Source organism: Passer domesticus, chromosome 9, assembly GCF_036417665.1.
Source record: "Passer domesticus isolate bPasDom1 chromosome 9, bPasDom1.hap1, whole genome shotgun sequence".
Taxonomy (NCBI): Eukaryota; Metazoa; Chordata; class Aves; order Passeriformes; family Passeridae; genus Passer; species Passer domesticus.
The window spans coordinates 37,368,429-37,384,735 of NC_087482.1; the positions used below are offsets into that span (position 1 = coordinate 37,368,429).

The 16,307-nt window shown below is 57.5% G+C and overlaps 3 protein-coding genes across 13 annotated transcripts in view; 2 read left to right on the top strand and 1 right to left on the bottom strand.

Annotated features, from left to right (window-relative positions):
* Nucleotides 1-2,439, top strand: part of SETD5 (SET domain containing 5) — a 65,060-nt gene extending 62,621 nt beyond the window's left edge. For all 6 annotated transcript variants that reach the window (XM_064432777.1, XM_064432774.1, XM_064432778.1 and 3 more), the window contains one exon: nucleotides 158-2,439. In XM_064432777.1, the coding sequence (XP_064288847.1) occupies nucleotides 158-757 (600 nt within the window). In that variant the 3' untranslated portion in view covers nucleotides 758-2,439. The remainder of the gene's footprint in view (nucleotides 1-157) is intronic.
* Nucleotides 2,440-3,624: 1,185 nt separating this feature from the next.
* LHFPL4 (LHFPL tetraspan subfamily member 4) lies at nucleotides 3,625-15,442 on the bottom strand. Its single transcript, XM_064432804.1, has 4 exons — nucleotides 15,037-15,442; nucleotides 5,909-6,145; nucleotides 5,710-5,726; nucleotides 3,625-5,374 (listed from the first exon to the last, which is right to left on the bottom strand). The coding sequence occupies exons 1-4, from the start codon at nucleotides 15,440-15,442 to the stop codon at nucleotides 5,366-5,368; spliced, it is 669 nt and encodes a 222-aa protein (XP_064288874.1). The 3' UTR covers nucleotides 3,625-5,365.
* The window catches only part of MTMR14 (myotubularin related protein 14), a 33,100-nt gene continuing 31,962 nt past the window's right edge, over nucleotides 15,170-16,307 (top strand). For 5 of the 6 annotated variants that reach the window (XR_010368609.1, XM_064432782.1, XM_064432784.1 and 2 more), the window contains exon 1: nucleotides 15,170-16,159. Coding sequence is in view for 4 of the 6 variants with exons in the window: in XM_064432782.1 (XP_064288852.1) it covers nucleotides 15,407-16,159 (753 nt within the window). In the remaining 2 variants the exon portion in view is untranslated. The remainder of the gene's footprint in view (nucleotides 16,160-16,307) is intronic. The other variant, XM_064432783.1, reaches the window with a different exon arrangement.

Below are 16,307 nucleotides of genomic sequence, written 5' to 3' on the forward strand. Positions count from 1 at the left end.
CTGCCCATTCTGAAATAAAGCTTTAATAAGGAGGGAAACAGTGCTTAGCTGCCATTGTTCACAGTGCTGCACTAAGCACCCCAGAATGAGAAGCGGGTAGGAAACGGGGAATTCAGCCTGACATGCGTTTTCCTTCTTTTCCACATGCCTTGTTCAGCTGCTGCAGTCTGACAGTCCCCAGGCAGAGTCACAGACCCTGCTCCAGCAGAACTCCTCCCCGTACCGAGGGCACCTGGCGCCGTCTCCTGGCTACAGCTACCGAGCAGCAGCACAGAGGACAGGACACAGCCTGTCCCATGGTTCCTCGGAAACATCCCTCTCCTCCACCTCATATTCCAGCCCTGCCCACTCGGTCTCCACAGACTCCTCTGCCCTGTTTGCAGGGAATTCGGGGTATTTCAGCAGCCAGCAGCACTCTGGCAGTGTCAGCAGCAGCCTCCTGAGGAAGAGCTGCCCTGCGGCTGCCAGCCCGGCACAGCAGACAGCTGTGGACTCTCTCTCCTCGGAGTCGGGCTCCCAGCCCTGCACAGGCGTGTCGGGCTCTTCCTCCGCTCCCCAAAGCGCTCGCTCACTACAGTCGGACTCGCGGACTATCAGCCTGCCGAGCTCGGGCCAGGCTGCTCTCTACCAGGGCTCCCGGGGCGCAGTGATTTCCAATGCACAACACTACCCGCACCGCGGGGGAAGCAGCGTCCATCAGTACAGACTGCAGCAGCTTCAAGGTTCTGGAGTAAAGACTCAAACAGGACTTTCCTAGGGCTGCCTGGACTTCAGGAGGACAAAACTGCCCATAGCTCCTTCCAGTCACCCCTGGAAGTGGCTCCTGGGCTGGTGTTGGAAGCTTGCACCTGATGCTGGGGTGCCAGGGGTCAGAGGCTGAGGTCGAACGTGCACGGGTGAGATTTGTGAGCAGTATTGGCCTCTGGCCTGGTAGGAGAACACAGATTTCTCTGAGGCAGAGACTGTAGCAAAGCAGTTCCCTGACATATGGGTACATTGCAAAAGCAAAAAGAAACAAACAGAAAAAAAAAAAGAAAAAAAGAAAAAAAAATGAAAATGGTTCAAGTGCAATGACTGTGGCACAGCCTCTGTCTCTGGTCCGTGCCCATGGCCACAGTCACACATGCAGCACGGACACAGTTCTGAATTCAAAAGCAGTTTAAAGGAAACGTTGGGGGAAGTTAACTCCAATCTCTTTATAGGTCAGGTTCTCAGTGCGTTCTGGGGAGGGCTTTAATCCGTTACGATCATTCCAGTCACAAGCAGACGAGCGCACACGGCTGCCTTTGGGCTTGGGTCGCCACTGCCGCCGTCGGAGCTTTTTCCAGGACAGGAGAGTCTCCGCAGATGCAAAGAGCACGGGAGGGGTTTGGAGCGTGTGCCTGTGGCTGCAGGGGATCCGGGGTGCGCTGTCGTGTGCTGCTTCACCGCAGTCTGTCGTGAACGAGTGGTTTTGAGGTCGCTTAAGGAATCTGTGAACAGGAGCACGGCTGGGGCCGCGCTGCCGCGCCGGGGGCTCTGTGGCTGCTGGTGTGCAACGCACAGGGGATGGCCAGGGCTCATCAGTCAAGGGATGCTGCGGCACACGGGGGTGCAAGGGGCAGTGGTGGGGTGGTGGGTGGGCACCCCGGTCTGTGCTGAGCCAGAGGCTCTCCAGGCAGCGCCGTGTGGGGTCTTTCCCAGCCACTGTCACCCGCCGAGCGTGGCAGGAGAGCCAGCCCAGACACAGTGCGCTGTGTGTTCAATTCCATACGATTGCCAGCTTCTTTCTCACTTGTTTACTGTAATATCGGGCGTGTTTTTATTTATCTAATTTTATATTCAGTTATAACCATAGTAGGTTAGCTAATATATGACAGGTGTCATCCCTGGTGCTGCAGTGGAACTTCTCCTTTCTCTTGGATAACATAATGCTGTGAGTCTGTCTCCCCTCTCCTTGCAGATGCACAGTCTTCTTCCTCTTTTTTTAGGACTGTTACAGATTTCTCTAATTCACAACTGAAATCAGGTGTTTGTTCAGCCTAGGGGAGACTTTTAAAATATTGAAACAAAGAGTAGCTTTCTCACACTGTCTGGCTGTGAGCGTGTTGGGATGGAACTTGTCACCCCGCAGTTGGGTGTCTGTATACTGTATAACATAGGTGTAAACTTCACTTGGCTTAGCCCTGGAGGTGCAGCCTCCCCTTTCGTGCTCTGAGCAGCACGGGGCAGACGGGCTCTGCCCTGCCAGGCAGCGGGAGGGGGCCAGGGGGGCCCTGCCCAGAGGTTCCAGCACCTTCGGGCGCAGTTAGGGGGGCAGGAGGGAGGGACCCTGGAAAGCTCTAGGAAAGGTGGGGGCTGTAGCTTCTTACTCTAGTGGAGTTTTTACACCATGCTGTAACATTTGAACTTTCACAAGAGATGTAATAATTTTGATAATAAAAATACTTAACTTGAAAACTCGTATTGCTGAATTTCTTACCACCTTGAGCACTGGTGCCCAGGACACAGGGTGAGAGGGTGAGGGCATGTAAGTCTCTCTTCCCTGTCTCCTGCAGGGGAAGCAAATCCTGGCAGGAGCAGCCTTGCAGACCTCCCTCCTGCCTTCTGCCAGGTGAAGCTAGGAGTTGCTGTTCCTTAGGAAATGCCCTGAGCTGGGGTTGTGAGATTTTTGGCTCTGCTGCTGCTGTTCTTCTTGCCCAAGCTCATTTGGGGAGGAGATGGATTTGGAGGATGTCTCCTGCACCACTGCACCTGCTTTAAAACCTGTTTTCTGGTGTGCCAGAACCTGGTATCCAGGGTTTTCATACTGCTTGCCTTTTCCTTAGGGAGCCTGACATGGGCTGAGCCTGGCGTGGCTCCTGCCAGGTGTGTCTGCAAGTGCTGGTTTGAGGTGCCCATGGCTTCTGGTCTTCGACTGCCCTCACTTGTGAGAACATTTCCCCTGACACTGTGGAACAGCGTCTGTCATGGTTCATTCTGTCCTTTTGTGTCCCCCGAAAGAGTGGCTCCATCTCCACTACTCCTCCCCTGAAAGCAACTGTGGGTAGCACCAGCCCTGCTCTTCTCAGCCTCTTCTGCCATCTGCAGGCCTCACCTGGGCTGTGAGCATGTCCCACACCAGGGGAGCCAGACCTGGCCAAAGCAAGTCCCCGAGCTCCCCATGTTGCCCTCACACAGCTTGGAATGCTCTCCCCACTCCTCTACCAGAGCATGTCATTAAACTGACTGGCCATGTATTGTTTTTCCATCAAGACACTGGAATTCGATTAATTTCAGGAGTTTTTTGATTAATTTCATGAATTTTCCTGTCAGTCTGTGTAAGTCAGTGAGCTGATAGAACACTCATCATGCACTGTGGACAAGCAGAAGGGACGGGTTCAAAGGCTCCCTGGGATGGATGGGATCCTGCTCCACCCCCTGCTTTGCCATGAAGTGGGACAGACCCTTTCTCTGGAGACTCCTCTGGCCAGCCCTCATTGTGTGCCAGCCCAAGGGGTGGAGGCTCAGCTCCACAGGCTGCAGGGTGGGCTCCCCACCACAGCTCAAGACACTCACAGGGGCTTCTCTGGCCTCCCACCTCCTTTGGGGGTGGCCAGGAAGAACCCATCCCAACCTTCCCCACAACACAGGGCTCCAAGCTCGTCTGGTTTGAATTATATTTTTCAATAAGGTTTTGTGAAACACTGTATCAAACTTTGTACTAAAATACAGATATATTACAGCTACTGTATTCCTTTCTCCACTGATTTTCTTGGTTTGTTTTTCCAATTCGGCTGGCAAGACCCGGGCGCTGCGAGTTCCTGTTGACCTCGTTCTGGGGGCAGCTGGCAGAGGGATGTGGGCACCGCTGGGCTCGTGGCTGGCGGAGGGCACTGGCAGAGTGCTGGCACGCACTCCATCCCGGGTGGTTTGGCTCCCAGATGGTGTTTGGGCACAGCTCCATCCCCCACCGCCACCCCGCAGGGCCTCAGGGCACCACTTACCTGCTCCAGCCCGCCGCTGGTGCCCGGCGGTGCTGGGTCCTGCGGAGCCCCTCACGCCATCCCCCGGCAGCCTGCACGCTCCGTGGCCCCATCCCAGCACCGTGGTCCCACTCTGCTCCCTGCTCCCGCTGCCCTGCTCCCTGGCCTTGCCCAGTGCCTGGGTCCAGCCCTGCCAGGGCTCCAACAAGCCCTGGGGGCCCTGCCCTGGGCCCTGCAAGGAGCCCCGGCTGCTCGCACTGAGACACGGCCAGTGCTGAGGACTTTATTGCATTGCGAGGGCTGCGGTGACCCAGGGCCCTGTGGCCAGGGGAAGCCAGCCCACACACGCGCTGGCGTGGCCAGCAGAGCCACAGCCAGGCCGCAGCCCCCGTGCCGGGGTGTCGGCTCTCGGGGCCGGTGTGTGGCCCGGGGCAGCAGCCACCGGCTCCCCGCCCGCCACCACCGCGGGCCAGCGAGGCACAGCCAGGGTCCGGGTGGGGACAGGAGTGCTCGGGTACACCCGGCCACGCCGTGCGGCAGGGAAAGCCTTGCTGTCACCAGTGGAGATAAAGCACCGTATGGGGATGGGGAGGGAAGGCGTTTGGCAACAGCCCGCGGCCGGCTCGGGGAGGGGTCTTGGCGGGGGTTCCTCCTGTGCCCGCCCGGGGGTTTTGCATGTTCAGCTGCTCCCACTTACCAGGGCTTACATTCAACGGCGGCGCGAGTCGGGTGTCCCAGGGCCGGCAGCAGCAAGGCCCCTGCGGTCCCCGTGCTGAGGGGAGCGAGCAGCAGCCTGCGGCCCCAGCCACGCACCAGGAAACACCGTGTCCTGGGCTGGACTCCCGGAGCAGGGGGAGAGGGGGCTCGAGTCACTTTACCCTGTTTAGAGAATATGAATTTACATGTAAAAGTAGGGGTTGGGCCCCATCCCGGCCACCGGGTCCCCTGGCTGTGGAGACAGGATCACGGAGCTGTACAAAATGGGAGTGGGGAGGGGTCCGGGACCCGGAGCGGCCGGCACGGGGCGTCACTGGGTGCGCGTTCGGGTGGGAGGCAGCAGGTCAGGAGTCCTGGGGATGTAGAAATCTGTTAAAAACTCCAAGACTGTTTTTTCCTTGAAACAAAACCGCAGCTGGATTCTGTTCTTGAACAAAGCGGGTTTGAGGCATCCTCCCCCGGCGGCGGCCCGCAGGCAGCGGTGGGTACGGAGCTGGCAGGGTGCGTGGGATGGCGGTGCCGGCGTGGACATGGAGGTGGCCATGGATGCGGCGGGCGGCTGGCGCATCCCTGGCGCGGGCACCGGGGCCCGCAGGGCGGCGCGGGACGCTGTGTGGCCGCTGGCAGCAAATGAAGGGCGGGACAGGGAGGGAGCGCCCAGGCTGCCGGCCATGGGAAGAGGGTCCTGCTGCGGATGGTCGGCCTTATATCCTCTGCAGGGAAAGCACAGCAGGTTGGGGATGGACTTGGGCTGGTCTTACTGCACCATCGTGCTACTTGCATGTGCCGGGCATATGCCTGTCCCCATCCCTGCCACCCTGTCCCTGCTGCCTCCCTTCTCCATTGCCCCCAGCCCTGCTGCCTGCACAGCCAGGGTCCCCCATTCCATCCCATCCCATCCCATCCCATCCCATCCCATCCCATCCCATCCCATCCCATCCCATCCCATCCCATCCCATCCCATCTATGTCACGCAGACACCAAGCACATCCACACCCAGAGACACCACAGAGGGACAAGGGACAGGACAGTGACACTCAAGGCTTACCGCAGTGCCAACAAAATCTGTGGAAACAGAAGAGAGAGAGGTCAGGCAGGGCAGAGGCTCAGCAGCCTCCTCCCACCCTGCCCAGCCTGGCTTGCCTCGTAGGTGCCAGTTAAGCCCATGGGACCCTTGCCAGGCTGCCAGAGGGGCCAAGCCCCCCAGGCTGCTCCCACCCAGGATCCCCCAGTAGCACGGTGCTGACCTTTGCTCTCTGTCTTGAGCTCCTCGTGCAGCAGGTCGTTCTGCCGGTTGCCGAGAACAAAGGCCAGGAAGGAAAGGATAAGGGCGTTGAGGATGCCGATGATGGCCAGGATATAAGCCCAGCGCACAGAGCAGTCACCCAGGGAGTACTTCCCTGTCTTCTCCCCGCACATGTCCCGTATGGTCTCTGCATCCCAGCCATCGGGAAAGATCATGCAGCCCAGCACCAGGCAGAGCGCTGCAAAGGGAGAGGAGGGGAAGCATCAGAGACAATGGAGTGGCAGCGCTGGTGCTGAGCCCCCCAGGCAGTACAGGAGTGCAGCCCGTGTGTGGCAGGGACCCCGCCTTGGCCCCACGACAGCCTGGCAACGTGGCAGGTGACAGCCACCACTGCCTCGGGAGCCCCAGGGACTGCGTTTTGGGCTGTCCCAAACCTGGCCCACGCACAAGTGGGGACTTCAGGCTCTTGGTTTCTACCAGCATCAGCCACAGGATCAGTGGCTGCCCACGGGCTTTCCTCATCACTACGAGCTCCCTGCATGTGGGCAGGAGCTACCGGTGCACTGCAGGCAGGGATGCTGCCTGTGGAATCCCCCACACCTGAGCACCCCACAGCCTGCAAGCACCACTCCCAGAGGGGTCACCTTCCCAGCAGGCCCCCACCCAGCACACTCTGTGCTGAGCAAGGAGACATCAGGGAACACAGGGATGGAAATGCCAAGACAAAGCCTGTGACTATCAAGGTAAGGAGGTGACTTTTTCTGACTACAGCAAGTACAAAAGCTCCTCACCCCATATCAGCTGGAAAAGCTAAAAATAGTAATGATGCCCTGCAGGTACTTTTGCCCTGAGTTATGGAAGAAGCAAGATGTTTGTGCCCACACCAGTAACAAGTTCTCTCCCCATCCCTTTCAGCAAACACCCTGCAGGCAGGCAGCTGGCGGTCTGGCATGAGCTTTCTGGGTGCTGGCATGTGTTTTGCACTGCTTTCCATAGGGAAGGGAAATCCCAGGAGGGAGGCAAGTGCCTGCAGGGCATCACACTGCACTCGGGAAAGGACAGGGACGCTGGCACATAATGTCATGCAGCAGCTGCTGCCTGGTCTCTTACTCCACACACACAACAAACCCCCTTGGTAAAGGTGTCTGTGGACAGTGGCAAGCCCTGCATGCTGATTTACTGCAATGCACAGCCCTGCTGCCACCCCAGCACCACAGGGCTGCACAGAGCCAAGCTGGTGTTCCCAGCACATCGTCACCAGGGACTCCCGGCCAAGCACAGCCTGTCTGGGACTGGGCCAACCCAAAACCATCCCTCTGCAAGAAACACAATCAGCACCAACGCCATGCACTGCATGGTAAATGGTGAGGAGCAGCCTGGCCTGATGCTGACCTGGGCACCTTGGAACAGGATGGCATTAATTCAGCTGAGGGCCTGAATTAAAGGGGATCAGGTGCAGCAGACCTGTGCCAGGGACTGTTCCTGTGAAAGCAGAGATGCTAAGAGGATTTTAGGATCCTCTGAGCTCCCAGTGCAGTGCAGCTGTGGAACAAGCTAAGGTGCTCAGTGACAATCCCCAGCAAGGGGTGGGTTTACCCCCACAGCACTGCTCAGGCTGGCACAACCCAGCCTGGAAATGGGCATGGTTGTAAGAGATCTGCTGAAATCATAGAGGAGGAAAGGACCACAGGTCCTCACACAGTGAGGCTGGGAGAAAGCACAAAAAGCAGCAGCTCCAGCTGTCTGGGTGGGCAGCAAGCCTCAGCAACAACCACTCTGGGCCCAAAGGAGAACAGGGGCTGTGCCCAAGATGGTAGGCAATTATGAGTTAAAAAATCAGGCACCAATTTTACCTACATCAGCAAGGGCTTGGGCAGGCTCCTAGCCTTGTGCACAGCCCTCAGCCAGTCCTTCACAGGAGCAGAACAGCAGCCCCTGGCTCTGTCCCTGGACTCTGCAGGCACTGTCATGTCCCCTGCATTCCTGAGCTATTATTGGGGTAAAGGTGGCTCCAGCTGCCCAGGTAAAGCAGAAGCCTGCCAAGAGCTCACTGCTCTGAAAACACCACAGGTGAGAGGCTCTCCCGGGACATCTGCAGGTCCCAAACATGGCAGGACAGGCAGCAATGCCACAGCACTCATGGAAGACAGGAGAGACAGGGTTTAAGGCAAAAGTAGGGTGGCTCAAAAAGGTGGGACACACTCGTGTGGTGGGTTGTCACAGCACAGTCACAGAGGACATGCAGTGATGGCCACTGCCAGGACACTGCCTGGCTCCAGCCTGTGTCTGCTTGTTCTGATCCCTCTCATCCCCTTGTGCCTGCTCTGTACTGCACCAGGGAGTCTGAGCCCTGTCCCACCGAGCAGCTGCAGGATCTCTGCCCATGCCCTCACAGCACATTTGACAGAATTAAACAACAAATTTACTACTGTACAGAGGTGGCTGCCCAAGTCACTACACATACCTAAATGCCTCTGCCTGAGGGTGACTGGCCTCTTCCCAAAAACCCCTCACTACAGCCCCACCCCTCACTACAGCTCCCTGGGAAGTGGCTGAGGTGGGGCTGAGCTACTGAAGGCAGGCACTCTCCTGGTGAAGAGCAGCTCAGTGCTCTGCCCTTCCCATCTGCCCTACGTGTTCCCAGCAGCAAGCTGAGTCCTCTGCTCTGTCACAAGCAATTCCCTTTTCTGCACTCCCCAGGCCACCCAATGTCCTGGAAACACCTTCCCGTGCCTGCAGCAAGGAGTGACTTTGAAAAGCAGAGCAAGAACAAGGAGGGGATCCTCACACGGTCCACAGGCTGTGTGCTGGCCTCTCCCACAGGCCTGAGGGATGCAGGGTCGGGGCTCTGCCTGCCCATCCCTCTGCCCACAGCACCATTCTGCAGGAAAACCTTGGGTTTTGTTTAAAGCAGCTAATTTCCATGCCTTGCAACCACAAGAAAAGCACCAGGTGATGACTCCTATGAAGAGCCACTATTAAAGAGGAAAAAATAACCCAACTGCTGTCCATTTTGCTTTTAATTCCTGTTACTCTGAGTGTGTGATGCCAGTCCTCACTGTCAGTGCCACCAAGAATGGCTGGCTGGTCTGTCATACCCCACAGCTGCCATCCTGCCCCTGGGGCCTGGGCTCCAACTCCCTATTCTAGAGTTTTTCCAATTGTAAAGACAGTTTTGAGAGCAGGCATTTCAGTGATCACTGGGACAGGGTGCATGCAGAGGGAGGATGATCCTGCTGGGGCTGGGGCTCTGACCCCATAAAGCTGGCATTTCTTGGCTTTACAGCTGGTTCATGGCTTCTCACTCCTCAGTGCTCCCTTGTCAAGGTCCATTAGAAACAACATGGGCATCTCAAGGGCTTTTGATATCCTCACAAAATAAATTAATCAAAGGGAATGCAATGTTATGACTCAGGCTGCAACACTGAAGCAAGATTTGAGCAGAAAGAGGAGGCTCCTCCTGGCACCACAACATCTCCTGGTACAAGGTGCATTTAGCTAATTTGGACTGTCTGAGTAACCCCCATGTTTGCTGAGTACCACTGCCCCTGTCCTGAGCAGCTGTGCCTGCAGGATTAAAACCTGATTTTTTAATTACTTTTTCTCTCTAGTTTAGTCTGCAGGTGTGAATGAAAACTGGCTTTTACTGCTTCTGCCTGCCATGGGTGGAAGGAGCTCAGGACATGACCTGCAGCTGAGATGTGACCTCCCCCAGAGCATCACGCCACCACAGAACACACAGACGGGAAGATGTGAGGTAATGGGGGGAAAACCAGCAATCACTGGGTCCAAAATGGGCTTTTTAAACCTGGCATGGGGACAGCACATCCAAAAACCTCAGGGAACAGGGGCTGGGCTGTACTGTTGGGGTCTAAAGTAGCTGCTTCTCACCAGAAAACCTCCTGAGAGCTGAGCACCAAAAGGAAAGGGGACAAACACAGTCCCCCCTCCTCTCCCTAAAAGCTGAAATCCCTCAAAAATAGACCAACATTAAGGGCAGCGTGCTCTGGACGGCGAGCACCGGCCATTTACACAGACACGAGCTCCCTTACGGCGTTTTGCTCCACAGGCTGTTTGTGTGCCAAAAAATCAGCAGGATTCAGAATAGAGTTATGAGTTTGTATGAATCAGAACTGACAGTTACTTTATCTGGAACAACAGTTCAGGGATGTAAGCTCCAGGACACGAGACGCCCGGCTCAGCCCCTCCCCGCGAGTACTCGGGCACACTGAGCGCTGCCGCGCAAACCCCGCGGCTGCTGCTGCTGCTGCGGAGTGCATGCTGCTGCACGGATGCAAGGGATGGGCTGCAGCCCTGCTCCTGTCCCCTCCGCAAGCCTTGAGGTAGGGGAAGAAGAGGGGAATCTTCAGGAAAGCTTTTTTTGGGGTCCAGAAAGCAGTAATTCAGCAATGCTGAGGGGTGTTGCGGTGCTGTTGTTCTTGCTGCAAGGTCAGCAGGTGGAAGTGGCTGGTATACAGGCAATATTGCTCCCTTTGACAGGGAAAGGGCTTGGGGATAAACTGCAGAGTCACAGGACAGTTAAGGCTGGAAGGGACCACTGGAGATCATTTAGTCCAACCCTCTTGCAAAGGGTCACCTAGAGCAGGTGATACAGGAACATGTCCAGATGGGTTTTGAAGGACTCCAGAGACCCCACAACCTCCCTGGGCAGTCTCATGCTCAGCAGATGTCCCAGTTACACTTCAAGCCAGTTTGCAGCAATAGCTGCCTCATATTTTTTCATCAAGAATTTCAATGAATGACTTTTATATCCATGAAAACAGTATTTTAAAACCTCAAAGTCTCTGAAAGGACTTGGGTCTCCACAGTCAGGAAGATGAGCCTGTCCTGATGTGGTTCAGCAGAGCCACTGCATTGCTGCCAGAACCAGGGAGGGTTTTGGGGCTGTAGGGCTCACCCAGGCCAGCTCCTGCCTTCCCTTGGGGCTGAGGCCACACCACCACAGAGCTCCACCATGCTCAGCCCAGCAGCTGGCAAAAATTCCCTCACTACTCCTCTCCATGGATGTGCCAAAGCCATGCCATGCAAGGGGTCCCCACTGAGACGGTGGCAAACACAGCTGAGGTGCAGAAGATGAAGCCCTCTGATCTCAGCCTTGGAAAGGCCCATCCAAGAGGTGAGTGTAGCTCTGAAGGGAGTCTCCCAAAGGAGAAAAGAGCTCAGATGGATTATGTATCACCACATTTTCCATCAGGCAAGGTGGCTGGACATGGCACAATCAATGCCAAAATGCCACTGATAAGGACAAAGCCCAGCTCTAAGGCCAAGAGCATGACCCCAGGTGGGAAGGCACCCCATGTGCCGTGTATCCCTAACAGAGGGAGTGTGAAGGTCTCACCACACTGACTGCTGGACCTGGAGCACAGGGAAACACCTTAAAATATGGCCAGTCAATTCTTCCATGCAAGCAGGATGGTGTGCTCAGCTGGCTGCCTATTTTGACCCTCAATAAACTGTAAGTACAAAACCAAAGGCCCTCTGGAAACAACCCTGGCTACCACTCAGGGTGATCATCCTGATGGGAGGCACATGGATGCAGTGTCACACAGAGCTGGCTGGGCTGTCTTGAGGGGCATCAGTGCTGGGCACCAGGACAACTTTGTTCAAAGCTTGGAGTAAACTCACAGGGTGACTGTGTCTCATGCTACAGCAGAGTACTGGGGAATCAGAGGAAATGCTCAGGCTCCTGGGTGGCCTGGTCGTGGTGTATTCCTATGCTCTGATTTCCTGCAGACAAAGCCCAAGGGGGATCACCCTCACAGCCCATTTCTCTTCAAGCATCATCCCATGGAACTTTCTGAAGGTGCTCCTCCACTAGTTTGGAGCTCTGGGGTGGCATCAGGTGCTGTCAGTCACACAGTTGTTGACGTGCTCATTTTAAGGACCCATCTCTGGTTTTATAACAGAAGGATTTAGCAAAATCTCCAGTTTTGCGTTACTGGGATTTTGAACAGGGCAGATGGCCACATTTCTATTTGCGATAAAGCAGAGTCTTTCCTCTTAATTAGATACAGTTTCCTCCTAGGGGGGCAGTGGCTTTTGAGCTGGAGCTTTCTGTCAAGCTTTAATTAAACCCTGCTTTTACTGTTGTCCACTAATTAGACATCGATGATTTAAAGTTGGTCGGGTTTTTTTGTTTTTTTGAAAGAGATCTGGAATTCCTCATCCTGCTCCCCCACATTCCTGCACTTGTTTTTCTCTCCTCTGAAGAGCCCATCCATGCTCACAATCAGCAGCCCTTTACTCTGCACTGGCCATGCCACAGGGATGGGTGGGGACACCTCTGCTCCATCTCTCTGCCCATCACCTGCCTCACCTGGCTTTCACCAGTGAGACCAAGAGACTTTGGGCCTCACAGTTGCTTCTGCCGTAGTAGTGCAAGTCCTTCTTCAGCTAAACCCTCACTGAGGCAGGAGGAATTTCCTGTCCTTTCTGCTCCTCCAAACTCTCGGCTCTGACAGAATTCTCCAACCTCCCAGCCAGGTGAATCTCTGAAGTTTGCCATAATGAGGTGCCAGAGCCTGCATCAGGCTGTGTTCCTGCCTTACCCATAAGATCTGGCCTATGGTACTCTCTCCATAGGTCATGGCAGCTCCTTCTCCATGCACAAGGTAACAATCCACCTGTGGCTGCCTCAGACATTCCCAGGGAAGTCTGGCTCTGCCTGACCCCTGCCAGACAAGACTCTCTTGCTGGGACACACCACACCACCACCTCTGCATCCAGGCCCTCCCTGAAGAGAACACCAGCCTGTCCTGTAGGACAGCAGCTCTCTCATGTTGTCCTGTCTCAGGGTAGGGTGGAGGGCCAGTCTCTATTAATGGTGCCTTGGACTTTCCCTGACAGAGAAGCCATGGAGCCACAGTGCTCTGGGAGAGCTCCTGGGCACCCTGGGCTGGCTGGGGCAAGAAGAGCACTCAGGGTTCCCACAAATGCAGTTTTCAGCAACACGTGTAATTACAAGGTGCAAAGTGTCACCAAGGACAAGCCCCAAGGCAAGGTGAAAGGCACCCAGGGGTGACAACAGCAAAGAGCTGTCATGGCCACCCAAACCTGAGCCAGGACAGACAGGAGGCACTGGGGAGAAGAGCCAGGGCTGCCTCCAGTGCAGTGCTGTCACACAGCTCCCTGTGCAGCAGCAGCAGCTGGGCACTCCACGCCACTTGATTAAGCTGCCGACAATCGGTAGGATTTGGGCTCTGAGCTTGCTTTAAACTGATAAATCTTCAGGACGGGGAAAATTAAAGATGAGGGAATTTCCTGATAAGCCAAGGCAGCTCCAGGTCTGGCTGTGGTCCTGATCTGGGTAAGGGGAGGTCAAGCTTTCCAGCCCAAGCCAGCTGCAAGGGATAGAGCAGGGCTAGCTGAAAGTCCTCATGGAGGGGCTGTGTCCTTCCACATCAAGGACTGGGGCCCTTCTCACAGAGGGGATGAATGGGGTCGTTCCATTAGGAACAAGGGGCACTGTAGATCCTTCCAGTGGAAGCTCCAGGTCTATCCACACTTACTGTGCAGTGGAGAGTGTTTGTCCACACCTGGTAAAACTGTGCAGAGAAGGAAGTGAAGGGTCTTGCTACCAATGGAAGCTCCACATCATTCCTCAGGATCTTTCTCCCAAAAGGACAGACCCTGTGTGAGGACACCTGGGAAGTCTGTGCATAAGGGGATACTTGGGATCCCTACCAATATAGGCATCAGGTCCCCTTGTGGGGAAAGGTCTGGGTTATTGTAGAGTGTCACTTTGAGGAGTGAGTCTGTGAAGGTCTTGGGGTACATCGACAGTGGGGTTTCATTTGTGGAGGGATCTAAGGAGGATCTATAGACAGGGTCACTTTTGGGGGGGGGTTAATTACTGGGCTTGAGTGGTCATGTCTGGGGAGACATCAAGGGAAATGTATGGTGTACCTCTGTGGGAAGCACTGGAGAGAGCTGGGGGAGGCCTCTATCCTCACAGCCCTTTCATGATGCAGGAGAGAGGGGGCCTGGTACAATTTGTCTTTAAGGAGGAACTGAAGGGTGCTTTTACAGGGATGGGGGATCCATGCATGGGCTTCTTCCAGTGGTGGGGTCCCTTTGGGGGCTGGGTGTTCCCCTAAAGTGGGAATCTCTCAGGGACAACCCCACATCCCTGGGGTTGACTGGGAGGCTAGTCCTTGATGTGGGGTGTGCTGGGGTGTCTGAATCCCCAGGGATTCAGGGGGCTGATCCAGTGTGTCCTAGGCCACGTTGTAGGGTGTCCCAATGCCGGTCCTTGAAGTGCCCCAAGGTGGGTTCCTAGCCCAGGATGTCCTGAGGGTCCAGACCATCCAGACTGTCCGGGTGTCCCAGGGTTGGTGCCTGTTCTGGGGTCACCTGAGGTGGGTCCCTGATCCAGCTCTCTGGCTGTGTCCCAGGGAGCCTCATGTTTCCCTGGGGTCAGACCTTGCCTGGGGAATCCCAGGCTCCAGTGTGCTGAGTAGGTGGGACCATTCCTGGAGCCAGTGCCCGGTCTGGATGTCCCAGGAAGCTCTGGAGTGTCCTGAGGACACTTCTTGGCTGAGAGGACCCATGGCCCTACAGTGCTTGTACCCATCCAGCTTCCTTGAGTGATCCCAATGTTCCCTGTGGCTAACCTCTGCCTGGGGAGACAGTGCCTAGAGCCAGCACCTGTTTGTGGTGCTCTGTCAGTGTCAGTGCCTGGCCTGCTTGTCCCAGGAAGGCCTGGGACATCCTAGGGCCAGCTCCTGGCTGGGATGCCCTATGGACACACAGTACCTGTGCCCAGCCCAGCTTTCTGGAGCAGCCCTTGTGTTCCTCGTGGCCAGGGCATACCAGGGAGCCCTCGGTGCCAGTGTCCCAAACGGGTGCCCATTCCCACTCATCTGTCAGCACCAGCACCTGGCCTGGGTGTCCCAAGAAACTCTGGGGCTGGATCCTGGATCCACGGCCCTGCAGTGTTTGGACCCAGCCCAGCTTCCCTGAGCAACCTCGCTGTTCCCTGCAGCCAGGGACCCCACTAGCCCTGCCGGGGATCCCAGGGTGCCGCACGCTCAGCGCTGCCCACATTCTCCCATCCGTCCCCCGCCGCCAGGCCCGGGGCAGGCCGGTGCTCCCGGTGCCGGTGCGTACCTGCCAGCAGCTGCATCCAGGCGCAGATCTTGTAGACGGTGGCGGTGTTGCAGAAGAAGAACAGGGCGAAGCAGGTGATGCAGCCCAGCGTCAGCACCATGGAGAGCAGCACGAAGAACGCGGCCGCCTGGAAGGCGCCCGAGGGGATGGTGCTGAAGTCGGTGAAGGAGCCGCGGCACGACAGCTCCCGGCCCGCCAGCCCGCTGCCCACGCAGTAGTGGAACAGCCCGAAGTACCCGGGCTTGGGCGTGTTAACGCTGTCGCCCACCCAGTAGGGCTGGATGAAGACCACCACGTTGATGATGGCGAAGCAGATGGTGAAGATGGCCCAGAGCACGCCGATGGCGCGCGAGTTCCGCACGTAGTTGTCATGGTACAGCTTGGAGGCTTCCTGCGAGGGCAGCATCCTGCCGGCCGCCGCTGCCGGAGGGCGGGAGGGGCCGGGGCGGCGGGGAGCCCGCCCGGGGTCGGCGGGGCGGGGGGGCCGCGGCCTAAGAGCGCCCGCGGGCTGCCGGGCCCTGCGACACCCGCGCCGCCATCTTGGCTGCCGCCTCTGCGCCCCGCGCGCTCCCGCCGCGCGCGCGCGGCCGCGCGCCCCCCCGCCACTGCGGAGCCGAGCCCGGCCCGGCCGGAGCCCCGCCGAGCCCGAGCCGAGCCGAGCCCCTCCGAGCCCGCCCCCCGGGGATCGGAGCGCTCCGCCGCCTCCTGCTGCGCCCGCCTCGGGCTCGGCCGAGCGACGGGCTCGTCTCGGCTCGGCTCGCATCCACTAGGTTTGGCTCGGGTCGGGCCGCTGGGCCCATTCCTCTCCCCCGGTCCCGCAGGACCGTTCCCCGGACCGACCCCGCCCGGGCATGGCTCCGATAAGTGCTGGAGGGTCCCCGCGTGGCTGCCTGTGGCCGGAGTGCGGGCGCAGGGAGAGCGCCCGTACTCCCGCGCCCCTCACGCGTCCCGGGGAGGCCCGCGGGTTGCCGGCGTAGCCCCGGGACGGGCGGCAGGCCTTCCCCGCCCTGCTGCCGGGGACGGAGCAAGGAAGTTGCCACCGCTGTGGCTGCGTCCGCTCCGGGGCAGCAGGAGTCGGCCCAAAATCTCTGACAGAGCGAGGCCAGGTGCACGGCTGTGCCAGGTCAGGTGTGGTGGCAGGGCTGGGGTGCGCCAGGCTGGGTGCCGTGGGTGATGGGCTGGGGTAAGCGGCTGTGCCGCTAGTGTCACACAGGCTGTGAGCACTCGTATGCCGGCAGGTGCCCCTGCGCAATCCTGCCACCGCCCCGACA

Bases quoted from the DNA above. Each gene is read 5' to 3' on its own strand.
- LHFPL4 (XM_064432804.1), bottom strand. From the start codon at position 15,442: ATGCTGCCCTCGCAGGAAGCCTCCAAGCTGTACCATGACAACTACGTG. The intron at 6,146-15,036 runs GTACGCACCGGC...CTCCCTTTGCAG, and splicing joins CTGGATGCAGCTGCTGGCAG to CGCTCTGCCTGGTGCTGGGC.